Source organism: Stenella coeruleoalba, assembly GCF_951394435.1.
Source record: "Stenella coeruleoalba genome assembly, chromosome: 5".
In the NCBI taxonomy this organism is placed as follows: Eukaryota; Metazoa; Chordata; class Mammalia; order Artiodactyla; family Delphinidae; genus Stenella; species Stenella coeruleoalba.
In genome coordinates, this window is record NC_137150.1 from 69,790,192 (window position 1) to 69,815,654 (window position 25,463).

At 41.8% G+C, this 25,463-nt stretch overlaps 1 protein-coding gene across 1 annotated transcript in view; it reads right to left on the minus strand.

Annotated features, from left to right (window-relative positions):
• Nucleotides 1-25,463, minus strand: part of LOC307186358 (putative cation-transporting ATPase 13A5) — a gene marked incomplete at its 3' end in the record, with an annotated part of 102,089 nt that overhangs the window by 54,273 nt on the left and 22,353 nt on the right. The window contains 7 exon segments of the mRNA XM_079921413.1: nt 293-354; nt 4,576-4,754; nt 11,575-11,702; nt 12,663-12,736; nt 21,980-22,022; nt 22,024-22,109; nt 24,684-24,753. Coding sequence (XP_079777539.1) covers nt 293-354; nt 4,576-4,754; nt 11,575-11,702; nt 12,663-12,736; nt 21,980-22,022; nt 22,024-22,109; nt 24,684-24,753 — 642 coding nt within the window.

Sequence of the window (25,463 nt, forward strand, 5' to 3'; positions counted from 1 at the left end):
AAGCATAGTCCTGATTTCACTCTTTGCTTTTTTGTTTTATTCATTCAACTACCTAATCATCCACTTTATTCTATTCCAGTTTTCATGCGGAGTTTGAAGACCTACTTTCCCCGTCTGATTCTGAACTTAGAACTCATTTAATTTAGCACGTTAGACTAATGGGGAGCTGGTACCAGCCAATTATTATGTATATTTTTATATGAGATTCATCCCTCAACACAAGAAGGATGAATTGAAGTGTCACCTGGGTAGCCCCACCAATCACACACTCCATCTTCGCTAAAGGGCCTACCAGTTGTCAGCAGTAGGAACAGTCCCCCAGAGGTCCAGTCCATCTTCTGTAAGAGTGCCAGTCTACAAGATAATTAGAATGGGTTTTAGCAGAAGATTTAGAGCTTTTAATTATATCATGATTTACACAAAACTCAAGCTCCTAAGAAATTACAGTATATTTAGTTGTCCCAAGCCCTTTTATTTAACATTAAATGTGTTTATTTGATTAAAATTTTTTTCATTATTGTGTTTATCCATAGTAAATGTGATACTCAGTTTTCCATTAGCTTTCTTTTTTTCTTCCAAGACGGATTTTTAAAAATTTGTATTCTCCATTTGTTCAAAGATTCCTTTTTAAATTAAATTTTATATTTTTTATATTTTATTTTTATTGAAGTATAGCTGATGTAAAATATTCTATAAGTTACATATGTATAATATAGTAATTCATAATTTTTAAAGGTTATACTCCATTTATACTAATTATAAAATATTGGCCAAGCCCTTATTGGTAAACATCAAATTTTAAGTCAGAGAAGAGCGCCTGAAAGAAAGATTCAGCATATGACAAATGATTCCCAAAAGACGGTGTTGAAAATTGGGTGAGTCTAGTCATTAAATAGTACAAAATGCAAGTGTTTCGTTTTTGTTTGTTTATTGTTGTGACCGTTGCTCTTGCTGAATGAGAGAGGTTTAGTGGATAGAAATCCAACAAGAACCAGCTTGAGTTTGACTTTTCAGTTGGCACCTGCTGTCTTTCTAAACCAGAGCTCAGAATTTTTTTCTTTCTTTGCAAGACTATTTACTTCCCCGTCTGCCATCTGGTTCACAGCTATCTTCCTAAAAATATGGGAGACATGGTGACTGTCCAGATTGATAATGAAATGTTGATAAAGGGCTTTAAGGCTACAGAGGGAAGTAAAGTGCTAATAATAAATATTAATTAATGCCCAGGAATGGGTTTTACTGTTAGCTCAAGAGGAAAATGGTTGAGAGAGTTGATTTGCTGTACTACGTGAAAGTATTTGACAGATTATGTAACAGAGAAAGCAAAATGGAACTGAGTACTATCACAGCACTTTTAATTTGCTCATTGCTTCACAGTCAGTTATTAATTACAAACCCCGGTGTCTTTACTCAGTAGGCCAATTGCATTAGGCCTGCTCAACACCCAGTCAGAGTAAGGAAGTGGTTACCGCTGCCTCAGCACTGTCAAGGCCAAGCAGAGCACTGCCAAGCACTAGGGAATATCCTCTTCAACACTGACACCCAGGTCTCTTACACTATTTTTCTTGAAGGTCATCTCAGTCTAAGACACTGGAGTTTCTAGTTTTCTATCAAATGGTATCTTTTATCATTACAGCATATAGCATTAGCGTCATGCTTTACAGTGAAGTGCTTACAATGTTTTCACTTCTTACAACTGAGTAAATAGGGTAGAGACATTCTCAGCTTAGGGGTGAAATGAGCAGCCCCAGGGTCTAGGGGCCCGTAGGTTGGAGAGAAAGAACCGGAATCCAGCCCATCTGGAGACTTCCACCAGATGACAAATGTTAAATGAATTCTGCAGAGCATGTGGAGAGACAAAGTCCGTACTGGGCTTCTGGATTAAAGAAGTAAGGAATGTTTGTTTCATTAATTCATTTGGACTTCATGGAGAGCTAACGTGCCTTTGTGTAAGTTATTCCTTCAAGAACAAAAATCGCAAAACAAAACAAAACAAAAAAGCAAATAAAACACTATCTGCTTCATTTCCCTCCTGTATTTTATAAGGACCCCAACATGTGTGTTTAGATTCCAAATGCTCTTGAGTGGTTCCATTTCAAAAACAGTTAGCAACTTAATTCAAACTGAAATGTTTTTCTGATGATTAGATTATGTTTTAAACATCAATATCTTGAACATGAAAACAGAGATGATACTGCAGCAAAACAGATATGGGACCATGTTATTTCTCTATGTGAAAATGACCCTTATACAATAAAACTAGCCATAAATGGAAAAAAAAATCTAAATTATAGTTGCTGTTTTAAAGGGAATAAGATAGAAAAAGAAAACTTAGCATACATACTAGCCCAGGCTTGGGCTGAATTGAATAGAAAAGGAAGAGAGAACTTGCTTTAAGGAACTTATAACAAACCAACGTAAACTAGAAATATATGGGAAAAAATGTACTCAGAAGCCCAGTGGTGAATATCTTCTAAATTGAAATAACACTAGATGGAAATTCAATTAATTGTGGAGGGCTTTATTTCACCATCATGTTGGTAGAGTTTTATAATATTAAAGCTAGAAAGAAACAGAGATCATTGTAGTTCAACCTTCTTATCTTAAAAAGTCACATGGAAACTTAGTATCAAATTCAGGATTAGTTTCTCATTTTGCCCATTCCCAACCAAGAGTCCTTTGCACAGTAAGATGACATACGGAGTTTGGACACATCTTCTGTTGAGCATCCCTAAGACAGCCTAGCAAAGGAGCACATGAGGTTGTGGAGGGAAAAGCTTTCTACGGGACGGAAACACCTCTGAAAAAATTAGCGTTAGAAAGAGATAAGTAATGAACGCATTTTCTAAATCTCCCTCCTATATTCAGACACTGGGGAGGCTGCTGGGTAAGTAACAGGAATCCCTATTGGGGGCTGTTCTTTGGCCCTGCATCTAAAAGGAAGCTACTGTTAAGTTAACCTTACAGGACCTTCTTTGTCAAAGGAAACTAGAAAAGAATAGAACTGAACTAATGGAAGAGCTATGCCACTTCCACCTGGGGACCGTCTCTGCAGCTTGTATTCTGCTGTCTATTCCCACCCTCCTTGTCTAGGACGAGGAGCCATCTCTTCCATTGTGCCACGGTAGCCTCCTGACTCAGTCTTAGCTCCCTTTCATCCTTTCTCACCAATTCCCCATATGGAATAAAAAAAACATGCCTATAGAGATATCACCATCTTCCTAAAAAATGAGAAGGGCTCCCATTCTCCTCCACCACCAGGCCCCACTCCTTAGCTTAGCACATCATGCCCTGAGCAATTGGGTTCCTCCACTCCAGCTGCATCCCCACAACACAGCCACGTTCTCGCCACCCAGGGTCCTGCCCCCCGCCTGCTGCAGCTCTGGCATCCCTGTGCTGCTGGGCTACTCACCATGGGGCCCATTCTGTCTGACAACCAAAGCCACAGCTCAGAGGTGACCTCCCACCCGTGACAGGTAACTGCCCACCAATGCTTGGCTCACACCCTCCTCAGCACGCACTTCACTGCATTTTCATCGTCTATCCCTTTTACCTGCTTCCTCAGCTATACATGAGCTTCTCAAGAGCTCATCTCATTAACGGCACTCTCTGCCAATGAGGGTTAACGAAAAAGTGGCAGGGCCTTGATCGATTATTCTCATACAAATGAACCGAAGACACGGAGGGACCAGGCCAGGTGCCCTGCCTTCGAGTGGGTAAACCTGCTACCCGAGCCGAGGCGGCTGATGCTACAGCCCCACCAGGTCCCCCGTGGGAGAGCCATGGAGAGGGGTCCTGGGGCCTGTCTGATAACAGCTGTCCCCTCCTCTGGACATACTCCCCTTCTGCCACCTTTCCAGGCTCTAAGCACAGGTAACCTGCCCCAGTCCTGAGTCTTGACACCCTGCGAAGCAAAGGAGAAAAGAGGGGCCGGAGTGGGTAAACACGGGTGGCAGCTCCCTCCTTCCCTTTCCTAAAAAGAAGCAGCGGAGGAGAAAGGAATATGCTCGCTTAAGCTCTGGACAAAGAACTTCGGGGAACAGAAATGTTCCTCATGGGCTTCCCTGGTGGCGCAGTGGTTGAGAGTCCGCCTGCTGATGCAGAAGACACGGGTTCGTGCCCCGGTCCCACATGCCGCGGAGCGGCCGGGCCCGTGAGCCATGGCCGCTGAGCCCGCGCATCCGGAGCCTGTGCTCCGCAACGGCAGAGGCCACGACAGAGAGAGGCCCGTGTACCGCAAAAAAAAAAAGAAAGAAAGAAATGTTCCTCATAAGTTTTGCCTGAAAAAATGTAGTCAATCAGAAAAGCTATTACAGTAAGAGACGGTTTTGAATCCCAAAACAGGCACGAAAATACTAAATTTGACAGGGAAGAAATTCATGATGTGTTGGCTAAACCACTTCTCAGGACTCAGGAAAGCGGGCTTCTAGAATGTGGTCTCACACTAGCTCCCTGTGTGACCTTCATGACCTCCGTGTTCCCATCTGTCCCACGAGGGTGCCGGGGTAGACAGGCTTCCCAGCTCGGCTGTGTCTAGAGATCTTTAACCTCCAACCTGGAAAGTTTAGCTCGTACTTTGTCAAAGCACACGAGGTTGATTTGCCTGCACGTATTGATTCTCTGTGGGGAGATCCAGAAGATTTTCTTCCTCTTCAGCCTCTTTTGTGCATACACGATGCCTGTGGTCAGGGAGGGCGGCTGGCAGCACAGGAGGGACAGCATGGAGAGGAGGGGCAGGGCCGTGGTTGCAGTATCTTTTGGAGAGACCTGGGGAGGGGAGGGGCATACAGGTTGGCCTGGCAGAGAGGGCCAGAACCCTTCCTGGCACCATCTCCTGCTGCGCCACTGGGGTTCTAGAAGCTCAGAATAAGCTTCAGTCTTGGTGGGACTGATTGTTCTCTTGGCCGTGCCTGAGGAATCAACTAATTGTCTTCCACCGCAAAACAAAGGAGACCCCGGATCACCACCTCACGTCTTACTGTCCTTGACCCTGCTTCTCTCCACTGAGCCTTCCCTCCGACCAGAGTGCCACCCCTTCTCTGCTCATCAGATGTCCTCACAGCCTCTGGACTTCTGGGCACTGGGCCTCGTCTTGAGTTGTAACATGTCACACATGGCTTGACTGTAGGCTTATGACTCTCCCTCCCCCACTAGCCTACAAACTCCTTGGGCGCAGAAGCCGTGCCTTCTTTATCCTTGAAGTCACCTTGGAATTCATCTTACTCATCTCCAGATGCAGAGCCTAGCGCGGTTCTGACACAGAGGAGGTGCTCAGCACACACACTGAATGCGTGGTGACCTGATGAAAACTAAGACCAAGACTCGGCCAACTTCTCAGCGTATATCAACTGCTCTGGGGAAGCCAATAATAAAAATAGCTTGTTCTCCCTGGACACACACGCTGGGACAGGCACTGTGTACATACACTATTTAGTTACCTCTCACAACCACCTTGTGACGTAAATACTGTTATTTCCTCCATTTAATGGTAGAGGCAACGGAGACTTAAAAAATTAAACAGCTTTCCCAAGGCCGCATGCTGGTTAAATGGTGAGGATGTAGACCCTCGTCTATTCAACTCGAGAGCACACATGTGTGACTGGCATGTCATATTATCAAGCCAGGTCTCACGGAGTCAGGATTCCAGGCAAATCTGCCAAGGCTCACAGGACTAATAACGGTGGGGTCAAGATCAAATCATAGGTTACTTAATGTTCCCATGCTCTGTTGATTAAGGGCTTTCCCTCTACAACCTTGCCTAGGTTTTCATGACATTACTGTAATTTTAGCCATAAAGTTCTCTTTTCAGTATCGGAAACACAGATTCAAGTTCAGTAGCAATGACTACTAGATACATCTTTGGGCCAATTCTAGTTTATTGCAAAATCCATCATTCCCTGATTTTCCCAATCCCAGCCACAGAGGAGCTTTAACCCTGAGGACTCAGCCCTGCCTAATGCTGAGCCAGTGCAGATAGAGGCATCCAACAGGTCCACAGCTTCTGACCTACAAGAAGATGGGGTGTGCAATGAGTACACTGCTTTGGTGTGTATTGGATGTTGGGTCCTGCCCAAGAAACCTTCATACCCAATCCACTGCCAGGGCTTCCTGGTCCATAGGAGAGGGCTTTTTGCTGGTTTTCCTGCTCGGTTCTCCTGCTCTCCAGATGAAACTGGCACACTGCCTCAAATTCCAGCCCCACTGGCTTCGACATTCTGCCTCCCTCTTTCCAAGCTCCATTCTCCCGTTGCCAACGTTCCCTGGCCTCCTCTGCCCTCCCTTCCCCTAGAAATGCTCCCTGGGAGCTAATTTCAGATTGAAATGACTGTGCAGAGCTCAAGTTTGAGCATGAACATTGCCTAGAAATTCTTGTGACTGTCTTTGCCTCTCCCCCACTCAACACACAAACATTTCTATGCCATCGCTGAGCATTGTAAGGAGGCCACCCAACCCCAGTTTCATACCTGTGTTTGGATCCTTTTATTCACAATGTTTTAGTCTCCCCTATAAGCCCACAGTGCTAAGATCCCAGCATATCTTACAGAAAAGACCGCACGGCTCATAACAGAATCAGAATCTCAGCACCAGAAAGGACCTCAGAGGTCACTTATCACAACCCTTTCCTCTATAGCCATGACAACTTTTCAGAGAGACATCCAAATGAAACCAGACATCGTGAAGCTTAAAGAGGGAAGTGGAGATCCATTCAGTACACAGCTCTGTAAAAGTAGACATTTAATTTCATCTCAGAACCTAACAAGAACACAGGGCAACTCATTGACTGTATGGTATGTTGGGTATTCCCTGGACGGTGTACACACTCACATACTTCAACACTCTCAAATAGTCTAAACTTCTAGGCATGGCATTTGAGATCCCCTGCAGTCTGATCTAATCTTACTTGCTAGACTTATCTTTAAATTGCTTTCTTGTTCCAGGAACTCTGTGTGCTTTTTCTTCCTTTGCATTTTGCTTACTCAAATTAGTATATTCTTCCTGCTTTCTGATCTGATTGACTGAATATTCCCCATCCTATCAGGCTTGAGAAACATGTATTTTCTCTGAAGCTATTTGGCCTTGGATATCACAAATGCCACACATGCAGTAACCTCTTTCTCCCATCCAAGTGGTGAAACGAGCCGTGAACTTTGCAGCTTTTGATAGCTGCACCTTTCAATATAATTTCCACTAATCACATGTGGCTATTTAAATTTAAATTAATTAAAAAGAAATAAAACTGAAAATTCATTTCCTCAATTACACCAAGCACACTTCAAGTGCTCAATGAATGCATAGTTAAGGACTACCAAGTTGGACAGTGTAGATATATAGAATATTTTCATCATCCTAAAAAGCTCTATTGGATGACATTGATTCAGAATGATGGGACTTAGAGGAAACCCTATTGAGTTAGGTTAGGTCTACTTTTACAGAGTTAGGTCTACTTTTACAGAGCTGTGTACTGAATGGATCTCCACTTCCCTCTTTAAGCTTCACGATGTCTGGTTTCATTTGGATGTCTCTTTGAAAAGTTGTCATGGCTATCGAGGAAAGGGTTGTGATAAGTGACCTCTGAGGTCCTTTCTGGTGCTGAGATTCTGATTCTGTTATGAGCCGTGCGGTCTTTTCTGTAAGATATGCTGGGATCTTAGCACTGTGGGCTTATAGGGGAGACTAAAACATTGTGAATAAAAGGATCCAAACACAGGTATGAAACTGGGGTTGGGTGGCCTCCTTACAATGCTCAGCGATGGCATAGAAATGTTTGTGTGTTGAGTGGGGGAGAGGCAAAGACAGTCACAAGAATTTCTAGGCAATGTTCATGCTCAAACTTGAGTGAGGTTAAGCTCCTTGAGAAAGCTATGCTATTAAAAAGGCTTACCGGGCTTCCCTGGTGGCGCAGTGGTTGAGAGTCCGCCTGCCGATGCAGGGGACGCGGGTTCGTGCCCTGGTCCGGGAAGATCCCACATGCCGCGGAGCAGCTGGGCCCGTGAGCCATGGCCGCTGAGCCTGCGCGTCCGGAGCCTGTGCTCCGCGACGGGAGAGGCCACAACAGTGAGAGGCCCGCGTACTGCAAAAAAAAAAAAAAAAAAAAAAAGAAGTGAGTGAGAGAGAGGAAGAAAGGGAAAAAGGAAGAGAGGAAAAGATCTGATCTATCCACTGATTATAAGCTTGTCTGACAGGATATAAATGTGAAATAACCACTTAGGGAAATTCCTGTGTGTCCAACTCAGATCACTACATACTTCTGTACACACTATTCAAATAGATCATTAACTCTAATGAGTAGAGGGAGAAGGGAGGGATTGTGGCAGAGTGAATGCTATCCCTCTCCCCCATAATTTTCCCCAAGAGAATGAGGAGCAGTAGTTTCAAGCATAGGCTCTGGGGACAATATGCCTGGGTTTAGGTGTTTTATTTTCTTCATAGAACTTATAGCTGTTGGAAACTTACCTACTTTCCTGTTTTCTGTTCTCCCACTAGTGTGTCAACTCCATGTGGGCAGAAATCTGCCTTGTTCACAGTTGTATCCCCAGCACCTAGTAGAGCGTCTGCTCCATAGTAGGGACTAATAAACATTTGTCGACTGAATGAATGAATGAATAAACAAATGAATTCAAATCTCAGCTCCACCACTTTTAAGCTGTGTGACCTTAGGCAAATGAATTATCCTCTCTGGACCTCAGATTCTCCCACTTCATGGAGTTGTAGCTTGAATGAAATAGCATATGTAAAATGCTAGCAAAGTGCCTCGTACATATACATATGAGAACTAAGAAAAGTTAGCTATTGCTACCAAGACAAAATTGCCCCTCAGTAAGGCAATAAGGTATTCCCTTATGCCTCTTGACCCCTCCGTGAGGAGCTAAATCTTGAAGGGGATCACTGTCTCGGGAGGCAGAAATAAAGGACAGAGGACTAGCTTTTGAGTTTCAAAAGTCATTCATAAATTTGACAATGGATTTTAGCGACCACCCGAGAGTGAGAACAAAGCTTTCCTGTTCACCATGCCTTTCCTCTACTACTTTCCTAACCAAACCAAAGCAAACCAAACCAAACAAAACCCTGGACTGGGAGTTGGAAGAAAACCTAAAGGAAACTTAGATATCGTGTGTCTTTGAGAGAAGAGGCCTAGACGAAATTAGCATATGGAAACATGTTAGAAGTGTGTAGAAACCGAGAGCAACTTCACCTGGGTCTGCCTCCTTTTCCAGGTAGATAGGCCCTGGATGCTTCCCAAGGTCCACGTGGTGTGAGGCAACAGAAAGAGGAGTGAGCCCCAGACCAGATGCCCCTCCGCAGTGCCTTATGCAACTTCTGTAGCCAGACCAGAGTCGGGAGGTCCTGCTAATTGATGGGGACACCTGACTTGTACCAGATACTTCGTACCGCATGCTTTCAAGGGTGGCCAAAATTTGGAGCCAAAATAAAAATGAAGTGTAAAATAAAGTTGTTTCTTGCACAGTCGAGCTCATGACAATAGGATGAGGTTATGAAGATGAGGAGGAAAAATCCCACACTGGGTATGTGCTATGAATGGGAATAACCAGGAGAGAGGAAAAGGTGATGAGACACAAAACACAAAGGCAGTGGCTGAACCCACCCTCAAATCATCGTCCTCACGCCTACGGTCCCTCATGTCTGAAAGCCAATGTCACCTCCAACTCTGACTTTTTTCTCACTAACTGAGCAACCCTGGTCTCTTTTCACCTCAGTTTCCTTATCTGTAGATGGGGTATTATAATAGTTCCTAGTCTAATTTGTTTTATGTTACAATGAAGTGAGGTATAAAAGTTGCTTCTAAAAATATAAATTGCTATAGAGATGTTAGGAGTATTTGCTATTCTTCCTACATAACTAAAGACTTCTGTATAGGCAAAGGACTATTTTTGCACATGGGGAACTACCTGAGTCACATTTGTGGACACATGCCCAGAAATACAGTTGTAGTTTCAGGAATCTAACCCTAACTTGATTGCTCAATCAGGATCCTTTCCACAAATACATACGTGAGCGAGAGGATCTAGGCAGGATGTGTAAGGAAGTATTCAGAGCATGTTGGCACTTAGATCTATTTCAAGAAGTTAAAGAGAAAGAAATAGATGTTTTTCCATTTTATGTGTCTGTTTCTAAAATTGACTTGATCAGTACTTAGGTTACATATATATAAATGCTGGTCACTTTATGTTTCCTGAAATAGACCCTCAAAGACCACTGACCATTTGAGGTCATTTTAGGTCAACTTTGCACATCTGTTAAAAGGCGGTATTTTTACCGTTCCTACTCTGAGACACTGAGTTTTCATGAGAATCAGGACAAGAACGGTCGCCCAGGTCAGCAGACCCAGGGCAGTAAACCCTGCTGTGTGTCCTCCCCTGTTTTCTCACTGCCATGCTCTGTGTCACCGTGAGGGGTGCTGTTCTTGGTTGGCAGGCTGCTGGGAATACGAGACAATTGCTGCCTCTGAGTGAAGAGCACAGTTTTCTCGGGTTTGAGGTTTATACTTAGGGTACGATGGCAGCATTCTGGATGAAAGATATGATCAGTATGCAAATTCTCATCACTGCCATTACAAGCAGTTAGATTTTAACACATTAAAGGGGTATTTTGTAATGATACTGAACATATTTGTTTACTACATTTTCCTATCTCAATTTTAATTTAAGCAGACCCATTTTTTCATGTGAAATCTACTTGTGTTGAACAATTTAGGAATAGAGAATGCCTCTCTTTATGTTCAGGTGATGTTAAAAAAGTTTTGTGCGTGTGTGGGTTTTTTTTTCCCTGTCTTTACACCGTTTGGAAACAGAAAAATGCAATAATCTGCAAGCAGAGTAGGCCAATACTTTCTATTTCTGTGGTGTCATATAGTTTCTCCTTCTCTCATTAAGATGCTCTGTGTATTTTCTTTTTCGCCTGAAGAATATTTTATAAATAGTGCCTTACTAATTACCCAAATTCAAATGGACCGTACAGAGTATAAATGAGGACAAGGATAGTTCAAACCGTAACTAGAAAACCAGTTTTCTGCTCAGTGAGATCAACTGGAAACATGATTCTAGAGAACAGAACTATTTTATTGCCTTTCTGGAATGTTCAACTCAATCTCCTTCCCACTGAAAGCTGGGGCTTGGTTTTCCATCTACAGAGTACAGGGCTGGATAAAATCTCTGCTTCCTGCCAATTGTGAGGTGATGGTTTTAGGCTGTGTTTTGTTTGTACAGGAGTATAAATTATCCGTATATTTATGAAGAGACTGTGCATCAAACAGTATGATGTTCTGACACTCCTCTGAACTCAGAGCACCCTATTCATCCCACTCATCAGGCAATTAACTGATCCCATGTTGTAGAAGTCTTTTCTTCTAGTTTCGTGTGTCTTGATTCCTATATCCTTAAACATTTCCTGTTTGCATATATGGTTTCCATCTGCATGAATAGTCTGGGTATGTCTTCCTCATCTATCTCTCAATACCTTAGCCTTGGTATAAAGCAGGTAAGTGTACACTGAACTACTTTGCTCATCTGGCCTGGCTGTTGGAAGGGAAGAGGAAGCTTCGTGACAACTGCCTACCTGTGAGCATGCCTTCATGCACCACACAGCTTCCACCAATCAGAGCAGCATCGCATGGCAATGAAAGTTTTCCTGGAAGAATAAGAATGTCTCCGGGAACCAAGAGACGGGACTCTAGCTCCTGCAAACTTATACAATGGCAAAGTTCACATGACTAGCTGAACTTTTCCTGTTTATACTTAACAATAAAAACAACTGGAACTCTTATCAACTTGCTGGCCAAGAACTACCCTTGCATGCTCACCTGCTCCTGCCCCTTTCCACTCAACTGCGGATTCCCAGAGAATCAGGATTAGGGAATTGATACCCGGGCCATGGCGAAGGATTTGCTCAGCAACAAGCGTCCCATCTTGATCTCAGTGCCTGAGACAGCGCTCTGCCCACCGAAGACACTCGGTGGCCTTGGTCAATGAAGGAATGCCCCTTTGCTGCTCCTTTACTCTCTGTGGTTGGGTTCCTGACCGTCCTCCCCACTCCCCCCACACCCCGTAGCACAATCTGTTCTTGGATTGGGGCCTATGTAAACACCCCAGACCAACTTCTGCTGCCCAGGAGTGCAGCTACTCCTTGCTGAGAGTCATGGCCACCCCAGCCCAGGCTAACTCAGAGCCAATGCCAAATGTCCAGCCAGCCATCTATAAGCCTCATGCAGGCCTGGGCTCCAGATAAGAGATTGAAATATATGATGCAAGGTCTGTTTGGGATTGTTAGTCGGGGAAATCACAAAGCCTTAAGAAGGCTTACCCAGTAACATTCCAGTAAGTGAAATATGGAGGACAGAAGGAATTTGAAATAAATCAGACTTTGGACAGAAATGGTTCAATCAGGGCTGGGACCAGGGTGAGGCATGCCAGGTACGTAGGGTACAGAATTCAACGAGGGGCTCACTCCGGCTCCCGCAGGTACAGGCCAGCATTCTCATGACCTTGCCTCCTTAAAATTTGCATCTATGATGCCTTGTTTACCTCACCTTAGCCCCAGTCCTCAGTTTAATGAGAAAAACCTTTTTCTCCTTGACCAATAAAACAAATGAGACTGACTCCACTCTGAATACCAGGATGCTGACGATGGCAGAACCCATCCCTTACCTTTGCCTTTTTGCAATGATTGTAACCTGGACTTCGTTGTGATCCTTCACAAGGTTGTGCAGCTTAACTGATTGCTACCAATTCAAAGTCAGTGTTTAAATATCTAATATTTCCATATCTGGAAAACCACCTGATCTGAATACAGTAAATGCTGAACCTACTGTCACAGCCAAACTGACTCTGGAGAAAGACTCAAGTCTACTTTCCATGCTCCTGTTCCCCCGCCTCAACGCTTACTTCACTCAACTCCCTACTTACAGCAGCAAATATGCTCATTAGTTTAATGCTATTTCAATCCCAAGAAAGATGATGCACAGTCACTGCCACATGGACTCAAGCCAAGGAACCGAGACTTCCTTTCTTGAGGATGCATGATTAGACGGAAGAAAAGCAACGAGACCACTCCCGTTCTCTGTGCCTCTGTTGCCCTGTCCGTAGAAAGCAAAGCTGAGTATGAACTGGAAGTGGCTTTCCATTGTAAGAGCCTGTGAATATTTAGGTTGTATTTTGATCATAAGTGGAACAACCATTGCCTCCTTTATGAACTGGTGGGTTTTCACATTGGATAATTCTGCAGCCTGGAGTCATGCTGCTCCGTTTGGAATCCTGGTGCTACCACTTATGAGTTATTTAGCCTGTATAACTCCCTTTTCCTCATCCAAAGGTGGAGACAATAGCAGTATCTTTTTTTTTTTTTTTTTTTTTTTTTTGCGGTACGCGGGCCTCTCACCGCTGTGGCCTCTCCCATTGCAGAGCACAGGCTACGGACGCACAGGCTCAGCGGCCATGGCTCACGGGCCCAGCCACTCCATGGCATGTGGGATGTTCCCAGACCGGGGCACGAACCTATGTCCCCTGCATCGGCAGGCGGACTCTCAACCACTGCGCCACCAGGGAAGCCCCAGCAGTATCTATTTTATACGGTTGTTTTAAGTTACTTAAGGCTTATCTTATTTTACTTAACCCTTTGGATAGTATTCATTACTATAGTAAGAGCTCAGTGAGTGTCGATGATTAATAAGAAAGTTGTTGTTAAAAAACAAAACAAAACAGTTGTCTGAGTACATCAGCTGGAAAAATTCACTTGAGGTGGAATTCACAAAGATAGGACCCTGACAAAGCAGAGGAAATGGAAGCACCCTGGAGAGGTGGAGGAAGCATCTGTTAGAATGATTTAGGGGACAGGAAAACAGAGGTGAGAAGGGATGTGATCCACAGAGTTCTCTAAACTGACTGTCAGGGGCGCCACGAGCCAGAGGGAGTACAATGCTGGACCAGCCGAGGCATCCCTGGAAAGCACTGCCCCTCTCTGCATGGATGTCAGTTACTCAGATAATTCTAAGTAGAAGAGGTCTGAATACTGTCAACATGGTTAGACACAGCTTAACATAATTCAAATGTAAAACTTCTTTTTCGATGTTAAATTATTTTTATCTGTTTTGTTGATGATGTCTAATGTTATACATCTCATCAGGCTTAGACAAGCATTCCACACAGTTATGCATCTTTCCTCTCGAGAGAACACAATGAGTTCAGTGCTAATATTTATATAGAACTATTTATTATTTACTTCAGTTTTGCATGAAAAGCTAAACATCAATTATTTGGACCAGTTGAGTGGAAGAAGTGATATTGGGCACGTATTCATTGCCCTAACTTGACTCCTTGAGGCTCGCCTGTTGGGGCATTCATTTAAATGGTGGGTGACAGTGAGAAAGCGGTTTGGTAGCAACAGCACTGGATTCAGTCAGGATTCCTGTGTGGTGGGTCAGGCTTACCCACTAACTAGCCAGATACCCATACATAAGACATTTCACCTTATAAGTTAGCCGTTTCCTTCGTAAACAGACAACATTGAACTGGATTATTCTCAACTTCCCTTCAAGCTCTAAAATGACATGATTTATTTTGCATATCAGAGATTTATTCAAAACCCCCAAGGCTTCATAGAAGAAATACCCAGAGTATAACAAATGACTCAAATTATTATTTTTAAACAGTTTAGAACTTTATTCAGTCACCATGTGCCAGGTGCTATTTTAGGCACTTGGAATGTATGGCTTGATTTTTTTTTAATCCTCAAGATAATCCTATGATGAAAATGCTGTATTACCTCCAAAGTACATATAGCAAAACAAAAACAAAAAAACAGGGGCTTGAAAATGTTAAAGTAACTTGCCCACAATCATTTTCTTACTAAGTATTAAAGTCAAAATAAAACCAGGTTCATCTGACTCTAAAGCCTTTTCTGTTGATGAATATGTTCTCTGAAAGTGCTTGAAAGCAGCTTTTGCCCTTTAAGAAGATAAACATCCTTCCTTACAAATTTCTTTAAGTTATTTTCTTGCTTAGCAAACTCTCTTAGTCAATGTCATACAATTTCAACTTAGCTTAAAAGGAAGATAACACATTTGGAAGTGGTGAAGTATGAGTTAATAGTGCTTGACTGTAATTCTCAAAACTCATGATGGCAGAAAGCTGGATTTGTTTATCAGACTTAGCATTCTGCGTAAACTGCCATGCTTCTGTGTCTTCACTCGAGCTATTCCCTGGGATGTTTACCCCTGTTTTCTACTAGCCAACTCTTTCTAATCCTTCACATAAAGCCCTGCTCAAATGTCATCTCCTCTCCATAAGTCCTTAACACCCCCAGGAAGAATTAATTGTACTGCTCACTGTGCTTCCACCTGTATTAGTGTATAGATCCCATTCCATTAGAGCTATCTGTTTTCTTGTCAGGTCTCCCCTCTAAGTCAGGAGGTTCAAGGATGAGACTATGTATTTATCTGTATCCCCTGTGATGTATCACGTAGCAGATCCTCAGCAAATATTTATTTAACTGAACTGAATTATTCTATTTCTCCCAGCAACACTACAGTAGGATAATATAAGCATCCTCTTTGAGCTAATGTACTCAGAAACTCTACAAACACAGGTTTCTATGACAACCAACCAGCTAGGAGAAAGCCAGCTCTGTGATGCTTGCCATGATTTCGAAGCTCGCTGCCTGATTTTCATTAGGCCCCCTCTGCTTTCTCCAGTCCCTGTTCGGTGGGACCAGGATCCGTTTCCAAGGCTAATTTGCATACTGTTATTATTTGGTATCTGTTGCTGTGTGTCCTTGTGTTTGCTCTGGCTGGATTTCCTCCAGAGATGAGTAATGAGGGCATTAACTCAGGTGTCTCTTGAGACCAGCTCAGTCCTGAATGAGGCCAGATACACTCCGCGCTATTGCCAGCAGCCGCCCGTGGAGCCAGTACCGTTCAATGGAAATGCAATTGAGCGCCAAGGCTTGCACTCATACCTGCACCAAACGTGGCAGAAAGGGACTGCACTGCAACGGGGTGCTTCTTGGCTTAGGCAAGGTTAACCTCTCTGTGCGACATGAACTGGGGCTAGAGTAGACGCATGATAAGTGGGATAAGATGTCTTATCCCACTTCTGCCAACACTTCCCCTCCTGCAGTTCTCAAAAGCATGTATTTATTTAGCATGATTTGGAGATGGCAGTAGGTGCTCTTTCTTCCCTTCCTGCCAGCCCTCCTCCCCAAATCTGCTTTTTGTTATAAAATTATTGAAACCTCATCTACTGCCACAGGAAGCTCACAGGTTATGTTGAGATTTTGCTCAATGGCACAGCGACTTGACTTGGAGTCAGGAAACCTGGGACTAAGGTCTGCAGCTGCCGTTCCTGGGTGAGTGTGAGCAGGTCGCTTTACATCCCTGATTGGCCCTGTCCCTCCCTCTCGGGTGATGGGAGGATATATCATATGTGTATCATTTCACAGCTTGCCAAGCTTCATACAAGCACATTCATTATAAATGTCAGAGTCCATTGCAAATTGTAGTGCTAAACAGATATTAATTGTTGAGCACTTTTGGTTTAAACTGCAAAGATACAGTTTCAGGAAACTGGCCCATTTTGCATAGTGTTACAAGATGCCTTGCAGGTTGGGTCAGATAAGGTTTTATTAACAAATGCTAACTGCTAATGGAATTAGTGTCATCATTTCAAAGAAGCCTTTTGCAATATTGCCATCAAGTCTGAAATTCTCGTGCCAGTCATTATTTTGAGTAAAGACATTCAGGGATTCTTTAAGGTGTAGAATCTGCATGTTTAAATTCCATTAAGGACTTTAAAATAAATATTAAGAAAATTACAAATAGAAAAAAAAGAATATCCAGTTTTGGAAGAGGAAAACTTTATAAGCAAAACAAGAAACCCAGAAGCCATAAAGAGAAAGAAACATATTTAACTAGACATATTTTATAAAGTTAGCAAAAGTCAAGGTCAAGAGAAAAAAGACTAAAAAATAAAACTTTTTCACCTATATGATGGATATAAACAGACAGTAAATAAAAATGCAAATCTCTTTTAGACAAAGGAAAGTGTGTGTCTAATCTCACTAGCAGTCAGGGAAATGTAAATTAAAACATCAATGAGATGCAATTAAAAAAAGTATTAGATTGAAATTTTTAAATGTCGAGTTATAACACCTAATGCTGGTGAGGATCTGGGAAAATGAATATTCTCATATGTTGCTGATAGGAGAATGAATTATTTCATTTGGGGAAAATAATATTACAGCATTTATTAATATCCAAAACATACATATCTTTTGATTCAGCAACCTGGTTTTGATTGTTTTGCTGAAAAAAGAGTTGCAAACACTAATATGTAAGGCTACCCTATATTGTAGTTATGTTTAATTCAACATATTTGTGGTGGCAAAAATTGGAGAAGAAACCCCTTATTTTCCATAAAGAGGAGAATATTTGAATAAATTATGGTATACTATGGAATATCACATCATTATTTTGAAACATGATTTAGAATTATTTGTTTATAATGGTGGACGGCCATTATATATATTGTAAAGTGAAAAATGCAAGTTCCAGATAAACACACACAGGACAATTCTGTTTTGATAAAACAAATTAATAAATACCTAAATAAATCTCCATATAAACTTGTACTTCTGTGCATCTGATAGAGTAAAAAGAGTGAAAAATACGTTCAGCTGGTGATGACATGAATAAATAAATAAATAGATATATTTGGGATCTTTGTGCTTGAATTTGCCTTTGGTGTGTTCCTCTGTAACAACAGCTGTTAATTAAGCCTTTAGAATGCATAAAAATCACCTGTTATGAAACTGTTAAAAAGTGTAAATTCCTCTTATTCTGTAGATATTTTGATTTAATAGGTAAGAGTTTAGGAACTCAGGAATCTCAAGTAATTTTCTCACTGAAACATTGCCCTCTGGCCTATAGAATCAAACCTAACTTTTGCTACAACACTTCCCCTACTCCTCCACAGGAATTTCTAAATTTATTTGGGGTTTCCTTAAAGAAAGGTATACCTGAGTTCCAAGTGAAGACCTGGGCATTGTAAAGGAATTTTAAAAGAGAGACTGAAATTTGTCATAAAGATACAGATGGATACTGTGTAGGACAGAGACAATATCTAAGTCAGGGGAAATAGGTGGAAACATGCTAGGGGAGCATAATGTATCAAACAGTAGCACCACATTTCCTTGGGACAAATTGACTGCAAGTAACAGAAACTTGTTAGGCTGCTTTAAGCAGAGGATGAGAATATATGAGGATACAGGGATGTCTTAGGAAGGAACCGAAGGGTGGGAAGTACAGCCAAGTGTCCCAAGGAAGTTTCCTGAACAGGAACAGAAAACGCTGTGAGGAACAGGTGACTCTGTCTCTGCTGGACTGTGTATTGCTCACCTCTGTGTCTCACTGTGTATTTGGTTCACTCTTTTCCTCTCTTTCTCTGCAGAAGTTTTTTTTTTCTTTGCTTGTCCATACACAGGGATCAAGAGTGGTCACCCTGGTCCTAGCTATACGTCATTTTTCAGATCATTTTCCTAACAGAGTATGACCAGCAGCTTCAAGGCTTTATTCCAGGATCTCAGGCAAAATGATACGTTGCCATCACGCCTGTTGTTGGATTGGCTTCCACTGGTCGGATGCCCCCTCTTCCAACTAGCTGTGCCAGTGGAAGGAGAAAGCCACATGGAACAAACCAGGTGTGGGCTGTCAGCTCTGGGCTCTGGGTACCCCCAGTTTTCAGAGGAGAGGAGTAGTGGTGGAGCACTGCCCCAGAATATGTGTATTTCGTTCCATACTTGTCTGAGAATAGGAGGCTGGGAAGAGTAACCCAAGTTCCTGGGTCCAGCCCCCCAGTAAAGTCCATCTGTACTTCATGTTCTTGGGTTTCGTGAGCTACTGGTGCATGTTTATGATCCATATGCCTGTTGTGATTAAGGGGGTTTAAACAGGTTTCTATTATTTGTCCACATCCTGACTGAGTAGTCTATGCGGTTAGTTAGTCCAAAATTAATAGGGTCCTGTAGGAATGGACTCCAGTCTCCAAAATGTGCTCCCACATTCCCAGTGGCCAGAAAGTTTCTTATGAGTGTTTTAAAGTTTCCAAGAGCCCTTTTTTCATGCCTTATTGGTGGCCCTGGCAAAATGATAGAACCCTAAAAAGGTGGGACCTAAAGAGACAGAGTTTAACCTCCACTATTTACAGCTGAGGAAAGCGAGTCCAGGGAGGAGAAAAGAGATCCCAGAGCCACACAATAAATGAGTCAGTGGTGGTTAGAAGCCCTGTCCTGGGATGTTCCTGTGCTACTTTCTTGTTCAAGTTATCCCTCCTCCCTTCAGTCTCTGTGCCTCCTTCCATCTTTCCATAATCTACTTTCCCCACTCCAAGAACAGTAATAAAAACAGCAACAGCCGTAACAGTAACAAAAGGTAACATTTGATGAGTGCCTACTAGGTACCAGGAACACAAGTAATTCAGATGCATTGTTTCATTTACTTTTCTTGACCGTAACATTGAACACAAACACACATATCTTACAAATAAGGAAGGTGACCATTAAAGTGTCAAGTAACAAATAGTGTCAAGTAACACAAATAGGAGTAGTGAGCAGGGAATTTTAACTTGACTAGATAAGATCTCTCTGCCAAAGTCCTCAGAGCATTCTGTATTTTTCCTCAGAACCCTGAGATGGTTTGCGATGATATACTCAGGTGATTGTGTGTCTATGTATTCCCAATAGAGGGAAGCACATGGGAGAAGACCTGTATTCACTGAGGTTTGACATCAGCCAGAAAGCATATGAGTGGCTCGTAGGTATCAAATTAGATATTCTATTAAAACAAAGATTTCTCAAAACCCAGGAACTAGAAATTTGATATGGGGGCTTCACATTACACACCTCTATCAAATGACAAAGGTAAACGTTTGGGACACGATAATTTCTTTCCTATTGTGGCCGAGCAGAAAGTGCCAGATCTTTTATTGTCCTGGTGTTTATTTTCCTTCTTTTGTTCAAATGCTCAGAGTTCACCAGAAGGACAGTCACTCTGCCCCCTGACTTGGCAGCCAGACAGAAAGGAATTGCCACCGTCAGAGGCAGGTTACTGATCACTGGTAATATTTTTGTGATTTAAATTTGTTCATAAAGAAACGCACTAGGCACTCATTTTTTTAAAAAAAGAAAAAGCCAAGGGGGCTTCCCTGGTGGCGCAGTGGTTGGGAGTCCGCCTGCCGATGCAGGGGACGCGGGTTCGTGCCCCGGTCCGGGAGGATCCCACATGCCGCGGAGCCGCTGGGCCCGTGAGCCATGGCCGCTGAGCCTGCGCATCCGGAGCCTGTGCTCCGCAACGGAAGAGGCCACAGCAGTGAGACGCCCACGTACCGCAAAAAAAAAAAAAAAAAAAAAGAAAAAGCCAAAAAAACAAAACAAATAAATAAATAAAACAAAGCCCTTCTAGTCCTCACTCTCTAGCTCAAAGTGTCTCCATTGACTTAACTTTTCATTTTTAGGTCCTGTTTTCTAACTCTTTAAATATATATTGCTTTTCTTTCATTTCTCATCAAACACTTCATAGCTCAAAATTTGTAGCATCTAAAACCAGACAAAAAGCCAACCTTAGATCTAATATTTGCTGAGTGACTGAAATAGAGTAAAAACAAAAGATCTCTTTCAGTTGGGCTTGTTTAAAGCCTCCATGTCTGCCTTACTGACATGGGCCCAGACTTTACTCTGCTGATAGCTAGAATTCATCTCTCCTCTCACACGTAGGTTTGACTTTCTTCCCCAGCTATGTGCTACTTTGGAAAGTGCTTTCTGCTAAGGAAATATTGCACGTGCAATAGAATTTCATTTATGAGGAGCCGGAAGCCCTGACTCTGTCACAAACCCACTTTATGACCTGAACAAGCTCCCTTGTTTGTTTCCCCTGGAAATCTTAGTTTCCTCTTCTCTAGATGAAGGATGAAGTTTGAGAAAACTAGGTGATTTCAACAGTTCAATAGGGTTGACAGGTGGATACAGGTACCATTGTTCCCTGTGTCTAAAAAGCCAATTTCACAGTCAAGTTTTCAAAAATATACAACAAATACAGTGAGACGCCCTTTGGATGTTGCCTCATAATTTAGCCTGATGCATTTTTTTTTTTTAAAGAAGATGTTGGGGGTAGGAGTTTATTAATTAATTTATTTATTTTTGCTGTGTTGGGTCTTCGTTTCTGTGCGAGGGCTTTCTCTAGTTGTGGCAAGCGGGGGCCACTCTTTATCGCGGTGCGCGGGCCTCTCACTGTCGCGGCCTTTCTTGTTGCAGAGCACAGGCTCCAGACGTGCAGGCTCAGTAGTTGTGGCTCACAGGCCTAGTTGCTCCGCGGCATGTGGGATCTTCCCAGACCAGGGCTCGAACCCGTGTCCCCTGCATTGGCAGGCAGATTCTCAACCACTGTGCCACCAGGGAAGCCCTAGCCTGATGCATCTTAAGCAAAGTAGTAGAACATTTTCTAGAAAGATGCTGTGGGAAAATGAGATTCAGAAGGGCTGTGGTAAGTAATATTCAGCTAGATTCCACTTCTGAATGTGTTGCTATACCATTTATAAGACTGATTTTCTTTAAAAGGAGGATTTTAAATAGCTGTAAGATGAACAGCGATAGTAAGAGAGACGGACAGGTACTATGCTGTCATCATTAATCCATCACTGTTTTCTTTCCCACCATGCTCAGACACAGCCTCAGAGTCCTGCTAAACATTGTATTCAGTGCAGCCATCAGTTGATAATAAGAGTTTGCAAAGATGTTTAAATCTACCTAGCATTCCTGAAGCCCTCCTCCTGAGGTCCCGTATTTAGTAAGCCCTTGCTTTTTCTTTTGTTATGACTTATGTTTAACAAAGCAACTCTTTGCTTTCAGTGGAAAGGCCATAGGTTTGGCTTCTTGTGCAGCTAGAAGCTAAATAGAATCCAGCTACGATTTCTGTTCTTACCTGTCGCAAATCGTACACACTTAAGACAATGGAGAGAACAGATGATGATGGCCACTGAGTATTCGATGTAACCCTGAGACAGCCACAAAGTGAGGGTAAAGGCTTGAAACACGTAGTATAGATTTAAAACCTATGAAGGTATGAAAAGAGCATCTGGGTCACTTGCATGGACCATAGCGGCAGTCAAGATGATGTCATTTCTTTATAGAATTTTTTCTTCCATTTTTACAACATACAACAATAGAATTCACTTAGAACTCCGTTAATTTCAGTAGAGACAATGTCAAGCACATAAAATGTGATATAGTAGAAGCAAATTTATTTTAAGCACTCAGAGCCATGCCCACAAATTGATCATTCTTATTTATTTTGAATTTTCAAAAATATTTGACCAATAACAAAATCTAACATTTTACCTTTTTAAACAGATGTACCCACAATGGAGAAGACACATGATTCAGACTCTTTTAAAAACAAACTTCAATTTTGAACTTTTTATTGCAGGTTTCTTTTTCATGTAATCACATGCTGCCAATGTAGTCAAGTTGTACAATGAAAATTAAAGATTCCACTTTTATCCAGGTCATTCATTTACAAATAACATACTCTCATGTCACAGGTCTTAGTAAGATCCTCTGAGAGTCAGTCGAGTCAGCATGGACCTTCCCTTGAACAAAGAGGGAAGGTCTTACCCAGGGAAGGGAAACGTCTTATCCAAAGATGCAGTGAAAATCATGGGTAGAATTTGTCACCAGCCCCAAAGATGGTCATCCATGTAGGTATTTTTGGTCTCTTAATAAGATCTTCAACTTTTTAAATTCCCTCAACTGTCCCCATTTTGGTCTTGCTGACTTCACTGTTAATAATAATAGCAGAGAGGGCAAACCCCAGGGAGCTAGAGAAGGTCACATGACCTACACACAGCTTGAATGAAGAGTCCATCTGAGCAAAGCAAGGATTCTTTTCTTGATGACGTGCTCTTTATAATTATTATGAATTAGATGAAATAGTACCTAAAACCACTGCCGCTTTTTCTTACTTCTACTTTCTATAATTCTCTAATATATTAAATAAACTTCTACCTTAGTCCTAAAAATGAACTGACATCTGGTTAATAAGTTAATAGGATATATCTTAAAAGTTTCTTAAACTCTTGTATATATTTTGCACATTAAAGAAGCTTGTGTTCCTTAATGTTTTTATAATTTCCGTTGCAACATGTTTTCTTACAAATTATAGCTCTTCTGTCTGCTTGGCATAAAATGCTTTAATTGTATATTACACATTTGAGATAATATGATTTCGAGTTTGTATAAACTCAGTAGAAAATTGGTTAAATACTTCTTGTAGAAGAAACAACACCATTTAATTTAGTTCCCTTATTCAGTATTCTTTTGAAACCAAATGTGAAGACATAGCTTTACTTTTTTTTTCCTACTAAAGGCCTAATTCATAAGTGCCAGAAAATATTAACACTCTTTTCAAAATAGACTAAATTGACACTTGAAAGAGTCTTTGGTAATTTGAAAATGTACTTGAATAAGAAGTTTAAAAAGCATCCTGCTTTTTTAATAGTAAGAGAGATCGTGCATATGTGGAGGCATGGGGTATGGGGGAAATCTCAGTGCCTTCCAATCAATTTTGCTGTTGAACCTAAGACTGCTCTAAAAAAAGTCTAAGAAAAATTTATTTTAAAAAATGGTCACGTTAAAAACCCAAATGACCATCTTTGTGGATTAGAAATAGACTAGAAACATGCAGCACTGAGTGGGGACTGATTGATCAGTCTGTTGGTTTTCATACAAGGACTGGAGATCAATGACTAGGAGCTCAATGCTAGGAGGAATAAGCGTCCCACAAGTGGCAGGGGACAAAACCAGCCTTGCCCCAGAGCAGAGGCTGAGAAAAGTCACAACCAGCAAGGATTCACCAGCAGAGGGAGGAATAGGAGAGACAAGTTGGTGATGCAGCTGTGAACTTGGCCAAGCCCCAAGCTAGCTCGGGGCCTGCATCGAACAGATCCCCAAGGGACAGAACACAAACCTCCAACACAGGCCCTAGTTCTGAACTGGGGACACATGGGGACTAATAAGAACCACCAAAAAGGGAGCGTGAGCACAGAGAGGAAGAGAAATGGAAGAAGGGAAAGTCCCACCCAAGCTGAGCTTACCGAAAGCAATAACTTCGAAGCATACAGAGAAAATATTCTAAAACAAACAAACAAAAACACCAACCAAGGAAGAAGTCACTCTCAAGAAAATGGATATAATAGAGTGATAGAACAGTATGAAAAAGACCAAAATAATCTTTTCTCAATCCTCAAAGAGATCATGAAATAATAACAACCCTCCCCACTCCCCCCACTCATCACAACCACCATGAAACACCGAAAAGGACAAAACGAACAAACAGGAGAGTATGAAACGGGAATCTGTCCCTCACACTGGGAAGGGATTTGAATTTAAAACAAGTGGTTATTGAAAAGGGCCAGTTAGAATTCCTGGTATAAAATATATATATTTATTGAAATAATAATAAAAAAGAAAACCTCAATAGACAGGAAACGCATAAACTAAAGTCACCGGGCATAACAAAAAAAAGTTGCACAAAACACAGACTTTTGTCTACATCGATTTCTCTGAGTACTAGAAAGAAAAAAGGAAAAAACAGGAGTTTATTTTCAAAAATAAACGAAAACAGTTACCTGTTTAACAAGCATCTTCCACGTGGGTTGGATTTCAACCTCAATGGCGTTTGACCCCCACACTAATCTTCTGTAGGAGATTGATCATCTGTTAGTGTCACAGCTACATGCTCATATTAATAAGTGAGTACAGACCACACTAAGCAGGAGTCCCTTCTCTACCCTTTAGGGACTTTGTGTCTTCAATCAAAAATTAACGTGCCAATCTCAAAATACTAATATATTTTTAAATGAAAGTTAGTACATGATGGACAAAGTTGTTTTTCTGGTTAAAATATATCTTAACTACAGTACAACTCAAGAATCAAAATGAAATTAGAAAGGCATTTTGAGTTTTTTTTAAAAAAATAATTTGATTATATTCTAAGAGCAGCTAAAAAGACACAGATATGAAGATATTCCTAGAATTCTCAGGCATTCTAGACTGCCCTTGATGTTGGAGATCATGTCTATCTTACCTTGATATCTCCAACACCTAGGACAGGTCCTTAGCATATGAACTCAATGAATACATGAAGGAATGAGCCAATGAAGTGCAAGATGGTATATGGTCCTCACGGCTAACAACTTGTAAATCCACACATATGTACATTACAATAAGAAGCCCTCAGGGAGGGATAAATTAAGAGGTTGGGATTAACATATGCACACTATTAACATATGCACACTATTATATATAAAATAGAAAATCAGTGAGGATCTATTGTATAGCACAGGGAACTCTGCTCAATACTCTGTAATAACCTATATGGGAAAAGAATCTGAAAAGGAATAGATATA